Below are 16,242 nucleotides of genomic sequence, written 5' to 3' on the forward strand. Positions count from 1 at the left end.
GAAAATTGATTCCTGTGCTGAGAGGCAACATCTGAAAACCATGTCTGCACATCATCATCATCATCATCATCATCATGAGTGATGTAACACGGGGTTGGGCTTTGACAGTTTTAGGTCTTTTCAGATTGAGAGATTGTCTTTCCCAGTGGTAGGAGATCAGAGCCCAGCTTCAGTCTAAGCCTGTGGTTCGTAAATCACCCGTCAGGATTCTGCACTTGACTCTCTTGAGGCCAATTCACGGTTTCCGCATCACTGACGTGGACTTTTAAAACAGACAGTGGACACGAACTCGATTCTATTCATTCTACAATAGGTATGTGTCAGTCTCATTGTCCCTCGTGTCAAACACAGAAAAACACACAAGGCTCCTGTGGATGGTTTTCAAAGGCAGCGCCTTATCAGCTGCTTACAGGTTGGACTGTCAATGTATTTTCCTGAAGGTGGACACAGCACAGGATTTCTAGAGTATCTAGAATCCCAATTGTTACCTCAAAAAGTCCAGCAGCAACTACTTCAGTTACAACTCGTTTAACTGTAAAGTTGTGGATCACCAAGAATCTCCTCATACAGTCTCTCCAAATAACATTAGCTTTAAGCACCATTTGGTTTAATGTCATATGCTCAGTCTTGCTTGCAGCACAAACAGTCCCGGTGGCCCTCTAACCCTAAATTTTGGGCTGAACCCAGATGTCTGCAGAGGCCTGTGTGCAGACTTGATGGAACTTAGATTGCATACGCTTACAGACATGCAGAATCGGAAACCAGGAATTGTTTTTTTGTTCTCGGAGGCTGTGTTGATGACTTCTGATGACTCGGCCCACTACCCTTTAGGTTACCGAGCTGATAGACTTGGGCCTTGATTTTCTCTGTCAGCCCTGACTTTGGGGTGCCATCAATGATCTTGCCCACGCTCATGTTTGATCTTCAGCGATCAATCAGACCCCTCTAAGATCTTAAGACAAGGTGTTAAGAGCTGGAGTGTCTTGTTTCTTTGCTGGTTTCAAGCTCATTCAGGCCTTATGTAACCTGCATTTCGGCTTTGCTGTTGGCATTGTCGCTGTTGTTGGCCTCATTGCTCCACTTCTGCTTACTTAAAATTGATTCAGTTGGAGCTGATGCTGTGTCCATGTTGTTCCAGAAGTGAAATGCTTGTAATAGCACAGAATTGAAGGAGTTACACTTGATGCATCAAGTAGCCACAGGTATACGCAGGGTCTTTCCACCAGAACCAGATCTGTTCCTGCATCTCTCAGGCATTTGCAAGTTCTACTAAACTAACTTTTAGGAGCTAATCTGTGTTCCACCACTGCTTATTGAGTTGTAAATTACTGTATTGTTGCCTAAAACCAATTTAGCAATAATGCACTGAGTAGCAAAACAAAGCAAGGCAACATTATGCACACAAATTAAAGCTGGGTTTTTGTGATGCTGAATATTCTTGTCTGTCCATCCAGACAACGCTACTATTTTCCAACATGGAGAAGCCATCTGTTACATTACGCTCCATTGCCATCGTAACCCAACTCAACCGTTGGAGAGGATAATGAATCACCACCAGCCTCTCAGATTTAGATTCCATTTCGCTCACACTTGCTGCACCTACACGAACAGAAATACCCTCAAACCTGAGCAGAATCAGAGACAAGGGGGATAAACAGACACAGCTGGAGCTGATGCGAGGTATCTGAGGATCAGAATCAGCAGCAGCAGATTCTGATTCCTGATATTGCTGTGAGATAAAAAACACACATACAGCTTTGTTTCCATAGAGATTAGTTTCCCTCTTGTGTCTCAGTGTTGCTGCATGATGCATGAACTGTTTGTGAATTTCTGCATGTACGGCTGACCTTTGCTTAGTGTATTGATCACTTGTGTGTTTTGGTGTGCGCATGGTGTCTGTATTCTATTTGAGTGTGTGCAGCAAAGTTCATTGGTGAGCTGATTGCGTTTGTGACTTGTTGAAGAAGACGTGCTAAGCTTGTGTTATAATCCTTAATTAATTAAAAATAAAAAATGAATGCTCAGCTACTAAAAGCCAGGCTTTCATTTTTCATGCATTCCTTCATTTAACTCGACTTTCTAATTAAGGGTGTCTCTTTGAGGCACCGAGCTCCTCAGAAGAGGTTTGAGAACAAACACAATTGAGTGACAAAACAACACAGTGCAGTTCTAATGTTTGAAAAGTCCTCCTGGATAACTTCAGTGTTCACCAAACACACTTTTCAGTTTTTGTTCTGTCAGTAAAGGACAGAAACAGACAGAAAACCTAATTAGAAATGTTATAAAATAAAGTAAAGGAGTTGTTTTTACTGGTGAAACTGCATTCTTATTATTTCCTTTGTGTTACTCGTGGTGCTCACAGACAGGAGGACTTGTAACAGTAATTGTTGCAGCCATTGTTATAGTTACTTTAAAATTATAAATAATTAGTCATTTTTTCTACTGTTCTAATATTAACTGCTCTATTCCCTGATAATTACTTTTAAGAACATCAATTAAGTGCTAGTGAAATAATTACTTGCTACTATATGAGCTGCTAACTGGTTCAGTTTTGTTTTGAATGCCTTTTTAGTCTTCTGAGAATTTCAAAATGAATGAATATTTTTACAAATACAATATATTTTTAAAAATATTTTTGATTAATTGCACATGACGGTAGAATTATATGAATAAATTGTTCATGGCACGCCTCTTCAGGAAATCAGATTGTTGCCTTGATGGTGCAGACCAACACAGCGTGAGCAATTTCATTTAAATTGTACATCGATAGAGGATGTATGACAGAATAACTGATTTCAGTGCCAAAGGCTCAGTTTGTCATTTGTGGTTAAACTTGTACTTCACCCAGATGCTTTACATGGATGTTGATGAAGGCTTGAATCATGTTAAGTGTTAGAACGTCACATCCGTACTGATCATAGACTGCACACAAAAGATGGATGCGTCCTCCAAGTCTGAAGCCACCGGGTGGCTATATCCATCTTTTATTTACAGTCTGTGGTGCAGATGCTAGTTTGGAATCTTCATATCTTCGCCACATGGGTCGATAAATGCTACATCACTTGTCTAAACAGGTGAAGTACTGAATTATAGCCGACCACTCTGATACAGTCGTGACTCGATATTCTAACCCTTAACAATCCGAAAACCTTGCTATCCGACAGGTTTTTAGGAAAAATGAACAGAACCCATAGAAAATAGTCTTAACATACCGACAGCCTTGGATTCCGACTCCGACATGATATTTTATGTCACAAATAAGGATAACGGCGTATTATCTGACTGAACAATCTGACAGATTGGCTGCGTTCAGACTGCAGGACTTAATGCTAAGTCAGATTTTTTTTTGAAATCCGATTTTTTTGCGAGTTCGTTCACATTTCCAGATAAATGTGAATTGTATGTGATCTGCTGTGTGAACTTCATACGACCCAAAAGTGTCCCGCATGCGCAGAAGAGGACACGATGACGTCACACGCAGCGAGCGTGGTCAGTGTTTGCGGAAGTAAACACGGATGGTAGCGGTGGAGCCTATCTGCCACTCCCTCGCCAGCGATGGTGGAAACGGAACTATGACCGCTAACTAAACTTGCCTGTGCGTTCCGGCCACTTCCACCCCATCGGAGCGCTCCCCTGGGGTGGAAGTGGCCGGAACGTGCACAAGCGCACCAGTCAATTAGGCGTGAAATCCAGAAATGCGTAGTGTTCTAACAATGCACTAGTTATTATAACAACTATAAACAATGAATATTAACAACAAATGCCCCTTTAAGCATCAAGCCCTCCTTGTATCTCGACCTCCGTCTTGACGATCCAACAGCCTTGCTATCAGACATAAAAGAAGGTTTTACATTTAGTGTCGGATTATCGAGTCACGACTGTATATAGAGATTTTGTGCTCTACAGAAATGGGATCACTTATAACAAACGTGAACACATCATCAGACGATCAATACATCAAGCTTTGTTCTGTGAGAGACAGAAAGCAGCTGCATCCTAGATCCAGAATTGGCTAAGTGAGGAACGCTACGCTGCGAAAGTCGTGTCATAAAAACGCTGTCTAGTAGTGGTCTCAGAGGAGCAAGATGAGTGGCAGCAGCAGAGGGGTGTATGTAAGGAGGAAGAATGATCCTGGATGTATGTAGCCCACAGTGAAACGTGGTGGTGTTAATATTCCAGTCTGGGGCTTTTGCTACTCAGAAGTTGGACACCTGCAGCGAATTACCTCCACCCTGACGAAGAAGAAGGAGCGCTCCATTCTTCAGAGACATGCTCCACCCTCTGGTTCGCATCTTTGTGGAGAATGATTCATACTGCAGCAGGATAATGAGCCCAAACAAACCTCAAAGCTTTGCAAAGAACTACTTCGGTTCAGTTCAGTTCAGTCATTTTATTATCCCAGATGGGAAACGTGGCTTGCAGGGGCACAAGATTTAAAAAAAAAAAAAAAAAAAAAAAAGTACAAAAACAAACATTCCAAAAAATGAAGAACAAACTGTGTCCTGTACACAAAATATACAGAAAATAATAATGCAGCAAAACAACCTCTGTACTGCTAAAATTACTTGTGCAAATCAAGCTGGGTTGTTGTTCAGGAGACAACAGGGATTCTTCTTCTATTGCGCTTGAACCAGATTACTGTAAATCTTTGACCTTCGGGAAGGGGTTTCAAACTCAGAGGGTGTACTTTGCGTAGTCTAGCACAGACCTTCTGTTGTGGAGAACCTGCTGGTCAAACATAAGAGGACCAAGGAGCGCTGACTGCCTTGGATTTTAACCCCATCCCTGATGTCACAAGAAGCTCTTTGGGATATTGTCATGTCGAAGGGATATTCAGTGATTTAAAAAAGTTATTTTATCCTTCCTCTTTTCGTAGCCTTTTCACTGAGTTGCTTGGAGAGAGTTTTTGTTACCTTTATGATGTAGTTATGTCCAGGAGCGCTGATTCACTGGTGACTGGACCTTCTAGATCCAGGAGTCTTCATACCACAGTCACTAATGACACATTCACTGCACTCAGATCGTATTGATTTTAGTATTTCTGGAACTTCTTGCACCAATTGGCGGCACCTGTGTTAAATGAGTTGACTCACTTTAATGGGGGTTAATACTTACGCAATCACTTGCATAACATTTTTAACATTGGACATCACTTTGTAGAAATTTGTGTTTGTTTAAATTTCATCCAAAAATGTCAAATTGATTTGACCATGATTCAGTGTTGGAAAGCAATAAAAGGGGTGAAATTCAAAGGCAGGCGAATACTTTTTAATACGCACTGTAATTTTACACTTAACAGTTAGTGTGTGTGACGGCTCCGGTTTGAATAAAATTTGAATTTAATTGTCATTGTCAGCAGAAAGGTAGTCTGCTCTCCAGGAAGGTCGACATTTCTCTCTGCCTTCCAGTTCAGAGCTGCTCTAAACACTTTTGATGTGTGATGTGATTGGACAGCACATCTTTAAGACATTGTTCTCGGAGACCAACGAGCACAAATTCAAACATGGCTAACGTGCTGATCTTAACATTTAACCTCAACATTTCTAAACAAAATACTGGAATGCAACAAAAAACAAAAGTGAAAAGTTTGGACACTGTGTGGGCTGTTTGAATCAAGCTGTCAGTGAAACCATCCTAAGGTCATCCGGTACATTTCAACACTTCTGCTCCCTGCAGAACAAATGTTTTTATTAACCACCAGTTGTAGAAAAGCAGAGACTTGACTTGAGGTCCATCACAGTGGTCAGATGATGATCTTGTCCTTTTTCATTAGAACACAGGAAACACTCTCTTGCTGGAAGTTGAAATTCGTTGATATGTCCCAACCAGATTTAACGAGTAGTCCGGGAAAAAGACAGAAAAGTAGCTCACCTGCTCACTGCTCTGGTGAGTCTCTATCGAGGACTCTCTCCGTTCCTCCTGTCTGTTTCTATTCTTCCTTTCCTCTCGGTGGCCGGGGGGGATTTTGCTGCTGGGATGCCGTTCTGTCATGTTGTGTCACCCTGACGTGTGCGTTGGAGGGGATGAAGTTGCTGTGCTTTTACAGCAAGTTGGCCTTTGCAACCTGAATTGTGTTCACAAGCATAAAGCTCTGCAGTCGTGTCCTCTGCTGTAGTTTGCAGAAGCAGACTTAAAAGTAACTTATGGACTCGTATAGACTCGCTTATAGATTTCCCAGCTTGTTGTCATAGATCACATTAACAGAGAGGGTGCATTTAACTTATTGAATAAAAGACACAGCATGGTGGTAAACATATAATGGATTTGTGTTGTTCTTCCCACTCTGTCATTGTTAGTTATTGGTATGATAATGCTATTCAACACAGCTCCATTTGCATTTCCATTACTGGGTGCAGAGCTTTGACAGAACTGTAGAGTCCACAGGGGAGGAGGAGGAGTTTCCACATTAACCAAACTTCCAGCACCTTCTGTTTGGTGTGAATACGTGTGGTTATATTACAACACCATAATCACATGTGTAACTTTTGCATTTCTGCCAGAGCATCCTTAAATAGTTCAGAAGAAGCTGTGTGCAAAAGTTGCTTGTCTGCAGAGCTCAATCTATGAGCTGCTGCCACAGCGACACGTCTACATGTAAACAAGCCTCGTGAGTGTGCGAGGCCATCTCATCAGGTTGTTAGATGTGTCCTAGTCCCTTCTCCTGAAAAAGAAAGATGTCTTTTTGCTTTATGTACTGCTTCATACGTCAGCACGGTTGGAAAAGAAGAGGTATCCCATTACTTAAGTGAATGTAAATGCAGTAAACATCAAAGCAGCTCTTGAACATGCTGTATTTAGGCGATGTGGATGAAATGACCTCTCAGTGTTTTGTTCTCCTTCTGCTGTTGTCATGTTTCCACATCCTTCATTTCGTAATGACTTTCATCTTCCTCTTTAGGAGCAGCCAGAGCAACACTAACCCTGTAAATGCTATTTTTAACAACACTATCCTAATTTTATATAGGCTAGATCACTAATACGAAGGAGACAGCTCATGAGTTGTTGTTAGACGCTGTGTTGCATAGCAACCAGAATGATGAACACTGGTTTCACTGTTTGATCTCCGGCTCTCTGGTGACTGATAATGCTCACTGGTGCGGTGTGTGATTAGGAGAAAAACAGCTATTTTCTGATAACATGTATAGTAAATGTTTTTTTTTTTTTTTTTTTAAAGTATATTCAGTGTATTTGAATAACTTTGCAACCGGAACAGTGCTGTATGGTGTGCATTCAGCCACAACATTCAAATCACTGACAGCTGAAGTGAATGCTTCACGCTTGACCAAACAAACCAACACAATAATATCCAGGTGGTTGTAATGTTGTAGCTGAAGTAAAACCTTTGGATTTACCAGCCCATCTGCATGAAACCCTACCTGTGGTCATGAGCTTTTGAGTAGTGACCAAAAAAATGCAAACGCTAATACAAATGGTCAAATCCAAGGCTCATCCCTAGAGATAAGGTAAGGATCTCGGAGTGGGTTGCTGCTTCTCCGAACATCTCATCAGGGTGCATGCTGGGAAAACCTTTGATTGGAGGTTTTCCACGCATGTTCCTTTGGTAGAAAACCTCAGGCTAGAGTCAAAACACACTGAAGGGATTATCTATCTCATTAGAGCTGGGAAGGCCTCAGGATCCCTCAGGGAAGTGCGGGAAAATGTTGCCGGGTAGAAGGACATCCGAGTTGTCTTGCTTAGAATATTGCATAACCTGTTGCCACTGCAACCGGACTGTGATTAATTGGCAGAAAATGGATGGATAGATGGAAAAAAAGAATTCAATGAAATCTATAGAGAAGGCAACCTATTGCTGCTGATTGGTTGGTCCTGTCCTGGCTGGTCCATGTGAAAATGGTAGGAAATGGATTCTAGAGTAGATAAAATCAAAGATGGATGTGAACAGAGGAAACTGTGTCTCCCATTCACTGTAGCGTCTGCCCCTACAGAATACTAGGCATTTATGTGATGTGCTTAGTCTATGTCTGCTTTCCCTGAGCTTTCCTTAGAATAAGGGTTAAGAGAGTGAATGGAGAAGAAATGGGAAGAAAGAAGGCGAAGAAGAGTCAGTCAGATGAGTTGGGCTTTTTATTCAGTGTTTGTAGGTTTTCTGTACGAGCCTGCAGGCGTTTTACTCAGCTCGAGACTGCTGCTGAACTTGACAGCAGGATTAGATAAGTAGAGACAAACAGACAAGGAGAGTAGGAGAGGTGTTTACTTCAGCCAGCCTTTCTGTCACAGTTTGCATGAAAGGTGTGCAGTTTGAAAGGAAAATAACTTTCTTTGGCTTGTTCTCCTCCTGTCACATCTATTGGAAGGTGACTTCTCTGCAGCGCTGAACTGAGATTGTTGCTAGGTACTGCATTGAAGCTGCCAAAACCGCATTGATTATATTTAAATTGGTCCCATTTTATGCTAGCAATCCTAAGGCTGTTTGGATTTCTATCAGTCACTGTGGAAAAGCATCTCGCAACATGAATCCACTGATAGTAACTGAGCTGTGTACAGGTTTCCACTGAGACCACTGGATCTCTTGTCATCAGCGCTGTGCTGTGGAGGCTCAGAACATAAAGACTTAAATTACAAAATGACTTGCAAGGTGACGTGGCATATACTAACTTAATTAGGACTCAAAACAAACATACACAGGACTTTATACTGAAGACATGAGACTTACTTGTGACTCATAAAACAGTGCATCACACCCACTGAAACACAGTTTGAGTGTCACATGTGGAATCATTTAAACCAAGTTAGTTTTTTCCTTGTCAGCTATTCTTTGCATTCCTCTGCTTACCTTGATTTAAGACCACGTCATGATTTTTGGATGACGGATGCAAACATACAGTTCTATTCATGGTACAATGTGGTCACATTGCTCCTCACACTGAATGCAAAAAAACACATGAAAGGTTGACAATGACTTTGCATTTTATTGAATATATAGCAGCTATTCACAGATTAGCCTGTAGCACTTTGTCAATGTGATTATTCCTGAGATATAGCACAGGGTTTCTGGAGAATTTAGAACTTCCCACTGCGTTTAGGTAGGTTCCACGATGGAACACGTGCAGATTAAATCGCCTCTAAAGTCGGACGGTGACTGTTTCAGGTACAACTCTTTTAGTGATAAAAGTGTGGATGACAGAGAATCTTTCCATAACAGTTAATGGGCTACATGTTCACAGAGTCTGTGAACTTGTCTTGTGAACTGTATCATTGTCCTTACTTAGACCTAACCTGTAAACTTTCACTGAATTATACAGAAAAAGTGGTTTGAAAATTTAGTCCACCTTCAAGGTTAGATGTAGCATTTGAAAATATGAAATACAGTGTACACGTCTGTGTAATGCCCCATAAATCAAACAACACCTGTGTAGCTACAGCCACACCACATGTTTATTTCAGGACATATGACCCATGTCGCTTATGGGTCTGGTTTGCTATGACATCAAACCAGTCCACTGCTGCTCTCCCTCCCCAGGCAGGAGATGTGGTGGAACTAAATCCTTTTTTTTTTTTTTTTTAAAGAAATGTAGTGATGCAATCTTTGCTTGCACACACCGCTTAAGTGGGAACAATAGCTCACCAGGAGAAATGTTAGGTTTTAAGTGGTGGAACCTGTATTGTGGGCCCATGGGTCCCATTTATATGCCTCACATGGCTCACAGTTGAAGCACTTCTACTGCTTGGATCAGCACGAAACTCTCCTGGATAAATCAGCACTACAGAAGATTAAGAACTGCATTAAAAATATCAAAGGGACAAGCCTGTGGACAGAGAGGAAAAATTGAGGTAGACGTTAACTGCGTTTGCATTTTGCCAAAAAAAAAAAAGAAACACACATAACTTAAATCTGTCCTGTGCACCTCTGATGAAGGATGGAAGGTGAAGATGAGAAAACACAATCACTTCCTAAATTTTGGTTCAGTCGTGGGTGAATTTAATAACTGCTATAACACTTTTTTTCTTGATTGCAATGATGAATCTACGACTGCTCCTATTCGTGCGTCTGACTGTTCTCTTCTTCTTGGCAATGACTTCCAAAAATTTTAGTATTTAGTCCCATCTGTCTGAAAAAACAGACAAAAACATGTAAATAAAAACCGTTGCACCATCTGTGTCCAGTAACACTGATGATATTTAAAGGAAAAGCTGAATACAGATTGGGGAGACGGTTCCAGCAGCACACAGTTCTTTTTTTTTCTCTGCAGTACCTGACTGGGAATGTGTTTTAACTAGCAGCATCATGACCTGTGGTGTCACTGCAGCCCAGCGCTGAGCAGCACACAGCATCCCAAATTATCATTAAGTTGCACTTTCCTACAACAGTGTCAACAAACCTTCTAAACACCATGAAGAATTAACTATCAGGTTGTTAAGATTAGACTGCAGAAGCTTTGGCAAAAAAGGACGCACTGAGGTTGATCCGAAGTGCTTTGAAGCGCAGAAAGAAAGAAGACAAGACAGCGCAGCGTACGAGATACGGCCTCAGGCGAATGCAGTGCAAAGTCAGGCACAGTAAACAAGTGAAAGTGTGTTTTAAGTTAAAAAGTTTGATAGAGTAAGAACAAATTGATGGAGGGAAATCTCACAGTTTTGGGGGGCATCTGTTCTTTCACCACAACATTTAGGCCTTGATCTGTAGACATACAGGAGCCTTTGGTCTCCACATCTGAGGGGTCTGACAGTGTGGTGTCAGGGGCAGCAGTTCACACACAGAAGCAGGGCCAAGACCATTTAGTAAACAAAGAGCAAGATTTCCAACTTCAGTCTACAGCTAACGGGAAACCAGAGCAGAGTGGCAGGCGTCTCAGTTATATGCTGTCTGTTTTTTGATCTTGTTAAAAGTCTTGCTGCAGTATTCCAAACTAATTGGAGACTGGAGGGGGAAAAAAAAAAAAAAAGTTTAAGCGATAGCAACATACAAAAAAGTTGCAGTAATGAGGCGAGTGGATACGAAGGTGTGGCAACTTTCGACTGGTCACAGACACAGAATTCTCCTGAGTTTTCAGCGTTACAAAGCTGATTTAACTTCACTGCTGAATTAAATATGAGGCTGATTATTTGCATACGTTTTGATTAAAGAGGATAATGTGATGCGATGTGGAGAGGACAACTTCTAATTTATTCTGAGGTCTGTTGCACCACATTCACAGACAAGTGTCACTATCTGTCTAAGTGGCTTAATAAATAGCATTTAACCTTTTATTGTGACCTTCATCCTGATTTGACTGATCACAGGTCCAACTTTGCCTTTTTTTTTTCATATATTTGCAATCAGGCACCATAAAACGTCATTTCACTGGGTAGCATCTGGGAAAAGGTAGATACTTATAAAGAAATGCTACTTGACTGGCAGATGAGTAAGGATGTAAGCAGTGGTTAGGGTTAGGTTAGAACGTCAAGATTGGTTAAGGTTATGTCAGAACATCAGAGTAAAGGCCCTTTCAGGTAGATTACAGGAGGCTCCCACTTTGTTGCGAAGACCTTAGCACGAATGATGCTTCATTTCTAATAGTCTCGCAACTTTCAGTGCAGCAAAAAACTGTCTTGCATTGGAATTAATGGGGTGCTGCGTTCTTTGTGAAAGGGCCACATGCCATACAGATGACTAAACACTAAATGAAATTATGAACGAGGTTAATAATACAACCAAACGCTGGTAGACTGGAGGCTCGGATGGTGCTGATCAGTGTTAAATGGGTGAACGAATGTGTTAAGCCTTGACGATGTTCCCTTGAGAACACATGCTGCTGCAGACACCCACGGATGAGTCGTTGTGGTTTTCATAATACTCCACAGAGTCCACTTGGAGAACACTGAGCAGTAGGTCGTGTGTACGTATTCCATGCATTTACGCTACTACCAAGCATGCACGCTATTGCGGTTGTAGCGTACGTACCAGGATATGAAGAAACTTGCATCATGTCTTAAACTTTTGCGCACTCACAGACTACACTGCCAAAAGACTGCACCAAAATGTGCATGCATAAGAAAAAGATACTAATGCTTGTAAAGAGGAGAGGTTGTACAAAGAGATTCTCCATCATCCACACTTTCAGAAGCCATCATTAGAAGAGTTGTATTTGAAGTAGTAGCTGCTGGGCTTTACGAGGTGCTTACATGCTACGGTGCTGCATTCCCATCTGTAACCAGCTGCTATATCCTGTACAAATTTTAACGTCACGACTTTTCTGAAACATCCACAAGGAGCCCTTTGTGTCTTCTGTGTTCGATATGAGGGACAAATAGATCTGCATGTTTGAACTTCACACTGGTTGGTCACAGGTGAAAAATCAGCCGGTTTGAATCCCTCTCTCAGCCGTCTTCTTTCATCTGTTACAGGGCAAATAGTGTCACTTTTCAAGTGAGCAAATGAGTGAACTCCATCATCCAGGACAGACTGTCTGAAAGTTTGCTATTTTCTCCGTGTTTCAACGATTTTGCGTCACCCTGCATGACGTTTGACTCTGCCTCGCAGCGTGCCAATTAGGAACGACTGCGGTCACTTGATTTATGACGAGTACAGACAGAATCGGTTTAAATTAGTTCTGATTAAGCCTTAATAACCAAATGACGATCTATAACAACAGCCCCGTTGGCCTGTTTGGTCTTATTCACTAACTTTCTCACTCTAGGTCAGACCTTCTGTTCCATCCATCCATTTCTTTGTCTTTTCTGCCTGATACAGAGATGGATCACTTCCAACAAAAAAGTCCCGTCCTCACAGCAGCTGAGCTTCTTTCCACCGTCGCTGTTATCTCCTGCTTTGTAATCTAACCGTTTGTCTGTTTGTCATTCAGGAGGAGGCGGCCAAGCCAAAGATTCTCTCCTCGCAGAGACTGTCTCCAAAGTGGTGTTTCCTGGACTGTGAGTACATCATTACGATTACTTAAAAACAGAATCATTTGTGCTCGTTCAGTTACACGTGTTTGTATTTGCATGAGAATCAGGAATCAGAGAAGTCGGTTCTTGTCTTCAACCCTCTGATGGCTGAGAGTGAGTCTGTTACTCATCTTCTCACTAAAATTACAATTTTCGACGGCTTGTCAATTTGTTCCAAAATTATCCCAATGACACAGCATTGAGAAATGACTCAGAATGACTTTCTAATCTGCCTCCCCCGAGGCTAAGGTCTGCTCGATTTAAAGGAACTAAAACCACATGGTTAAAGCTAATGAACAGTGATCATTTTCATGGTTAAATGGTTCCAGTGTTGAAAAGAATACTCTCTACTAATAAAACAGATGTAGAATGGTGAAGAGGGTGGCTGCATTTCTCTTTATAATATGAAGGTGAAGCTAGATTTGTCAACTTCAAACAGCTTAAGTGTCAGTTATGAATTTATTCTCATCTAAACTTTGAATAAAGTCAGCTTTGAAGGTATAGAGGGGATTTAGGTAGCACTTTTTTATATAACTCCATTAATCAGAAAATACTGCTAACGGCCAGAAAAAAAGAGAGAGAGAGAAAAAAAATCAATTTTCACCATGTTTTTAGGAATAAAATGTTCTATAAATCAGGCTGTGAATCATGTATGAACTGACCCCTCTGTAAAAACCTTCAGAATATAAATAGGAATAAAACTATTTAAGCTTAGTGCTGCTGAAATTTTGATTTCTGGCTCAGAGGATGAAAAAAAAAAAAAAAAACCTTCATCTGGTAAAAGTCCATACATTTTTATTCAGATCATATCACCATGAAACCCTACTCGTTCGTTACCAGCATTTCTATCAGCAGCTGGAGGTTCATATTCGTTTGTCTGGAGGCTGATGTTGACCTGAAGCTCAGATAAACTGTTAAATTGTTGAGGTCTGTGTTCAGTAGCTCGGATGAAGGAGCCGGCAGAGGGACTAAACCCACAGCTCATTATATTTTCAGTGACCTCCAGTCTTGTTTACCGTCTGGCAGCACATATAGAATCTCATGTTTCCTCATAAACACATCCACTGACCTCCACAAACACAGCAAACACCATCGGAGCTACACTCTGAATTTGTTTTTTTTTGGTTAAAATGTTTGTTTGTCAGGTCCTTTGTGTTGGCTGCCAAATGTATTCTGTGTGAAAGCTGCATCAAAAGTCCTTAAAGGTCCGAGCAGCGCTACTGTAAACGATTCCAACAAGGCTGAGATAAGTGCACGCTGACACAAACCTCTGAAGCAAACAGGTTTCTGTGCTCTGACTCCCTCAAAATAACAGAAAGCATAGTTCACTCAGATCCTGTTTATTGGTGAATGTTATGAATATTAATCTCACACAGCAACTTACCAAAAATATCACGGAGAAAAACCAGGCTTCTTACACAATGTTAAACATGCATGCACATGCACACAAACCCCCACACACACCTCTGCTGGGTAGAGTCCTGGTGGGATTCGGCGGAGAGCTGGAGTGAAGAAAAAAAAAAAGATTCAGCTGAAAGGGAGAGCAAGGAGAGCTGTTTGAAAAGGACATGGGGAATATATAGGATTACCATGTGATCAGCTTCACTGTGATGTTATGCTCCATGGTGCTATACTGGCCTTTATAGTAACACCAGTATAGTATGTGGCTGCAATCAGACTTTATTTATTTGTCATTACACAGTACAGTGCACATGAGAATGAAATTACATTGCATTAGGCTCAAAGAAAACAACAGAGACAAAATAGGGAATATATATATGTAAAAATAGTAAATAGGTTAAAAAAAAAGATAACTATATGGTCAGTTTAGAGTTAATTATCCTGACTGATTTTCCTCTTCGGAGTGATGTGGAAATATTCAACTGCAACAACTGAGAGGTCTCGTGTCAGCGTCCTCCCCTGAACTCCAAGCAGTCTTTGGTTGTCACAGTTTTTCCTCACTGTGGGCTCATTTTTCACTACAACATAAAATCCTCCACCTCTACAAAAACAGAACAACCATGAAGACGAAGAGAAAACTCAAAAAGGTCCTTTGTGCATTAGAGATGTCCTGATCCAGTCTTGTCATGTCCTCTGTTTCCTGCTGTCACCCAGGTGTGCTACAGGGAGAGCACAGTTTGTGGCAGGATGCTACAGATGCAAATTTTAAATAATTGTCTTTATAAATGCGGAATATCAATTACTTATTGACTAACTGATAACAAAAATCAATCACAGTGGACATTTGTTCTGTGCTGATATTGTTGTTTTAGTCAACAGACACATGATTATGGGTCGCAAACAAGACTCTGGCTTATATTAATACTTTCCTAGTCAATCTGGACTCTTAGTAAACATGCCAGCTCTGGCTTTATCATGGTGTCCGTCGCTAGCTAAACCAGCACAATAATCTCTGCTTGCCAACAGCGTCCTCTGGTCGCTACAGTATTAAATACTAAGAGGTGATGCTCATACACCTCATCTACAATAACTGAAGTGTTTATTATCAAGGCAAAAGGTTTAAGATTGGAGGAAAAAACCCTGATCAGCACATCCCCTTCCTAAATTGCAACAAATCATAAAAACATTTTTTTTTAAAAAACAGTGAATTTCTTTCATTATTTATTTTACAAAAAATTAAGAAACCTGGAATCAGCATGCAAACCTTTTTTCTAAGTGCTCACAGGTGTTACCAACACTGAGGAAATGGTGACTCTATGTACTAGATGGATATTTAACTACTTAGGTTTTTATTTGTTTCCTTCTGTGTGGTGTAAACACAGCCTTCAGTTGTGCACAATCCAGCTTAATAGTGCCTGAGTTTTTTTTTCATGTGACCATTAGTCACAGCTGAGTCACTAACAGCTTCATATTGTGTTGACAGGTTGTGATTTTTTACAAAAACTAGTAAGTGCAAACAGTTTATTTTTGCAACATATTTAAAAGTGATTTGGATTTAACATCACAGTTGGATTTAACATCACAGTTTCCAGCTTAAGTTTGGTCAGCTTTTACAACAGAACTGCACATCACATGTGATGGAAAGTTGAAAATCAGATTATTCTTTGCGTTATTTCTGGCTCTGATAAACGGTCATTTTTTCAACAACATGTTTGGGGTTTTGGGGGCTCAGAGGGTTTCAATAGCTGTTGGATGCACACACAAAACTTCATTAACGCAAAAGTGGAACATCTTTATTATAACCACCCGGAGCAAAGGTGAACTAATTAAAACAGTCAGAAAACTACTAGAAACCTGCAGTCACACTGGTCACCATTGCAGTCCTTACAAAATGAATGGACCTTCTCTGCTGTCTGTTGGAGTGAGATTCCATTATTTCGGAGCGTAGGAGACAGA

The 16,242-nt window shown here is 40.9% G+C and overlaps 1 protein-coding gene across 1 annotated transcript in view; it reads left to right on the forward strand.

Annotated features, from left to right (window-relative positions):
* The window catches only part of LOC103355874 (diacylglycerol kinase zeta-like), a 95,784-nt gene that overhangs the window by 43,081 nt on the left and 36,461 nt on the right, over positions 1-16,242 (forward strand). Inside the window, exon 25 of the mRNA XM_008279813.1 lies at positions 12,804-12,870. Coding sequence (XP_008278035.1) covers positions 12,804-12,870 — 67 coding nt within the window. The remainder of the gene's footprint in view (positions 1-12,803; positions 12,871-16,242) is intronic.

The sequence above is a fragment of the Stegastes partitus genome, unplaced genomic scaffold (assembly GCF_000690725.1).
Source record: "Stegastes partitus isolate 25-593 unplaced genomic scaffold, Stegastes_partitus-1.0.2 Scaffold170, whole genome shotgun sequence".
Lineage (NCBI taxonomy): Eukaryota > Metazoa > Chordata > Actinopteri > Pomacentridae > Stegastes > Stegastes partitus.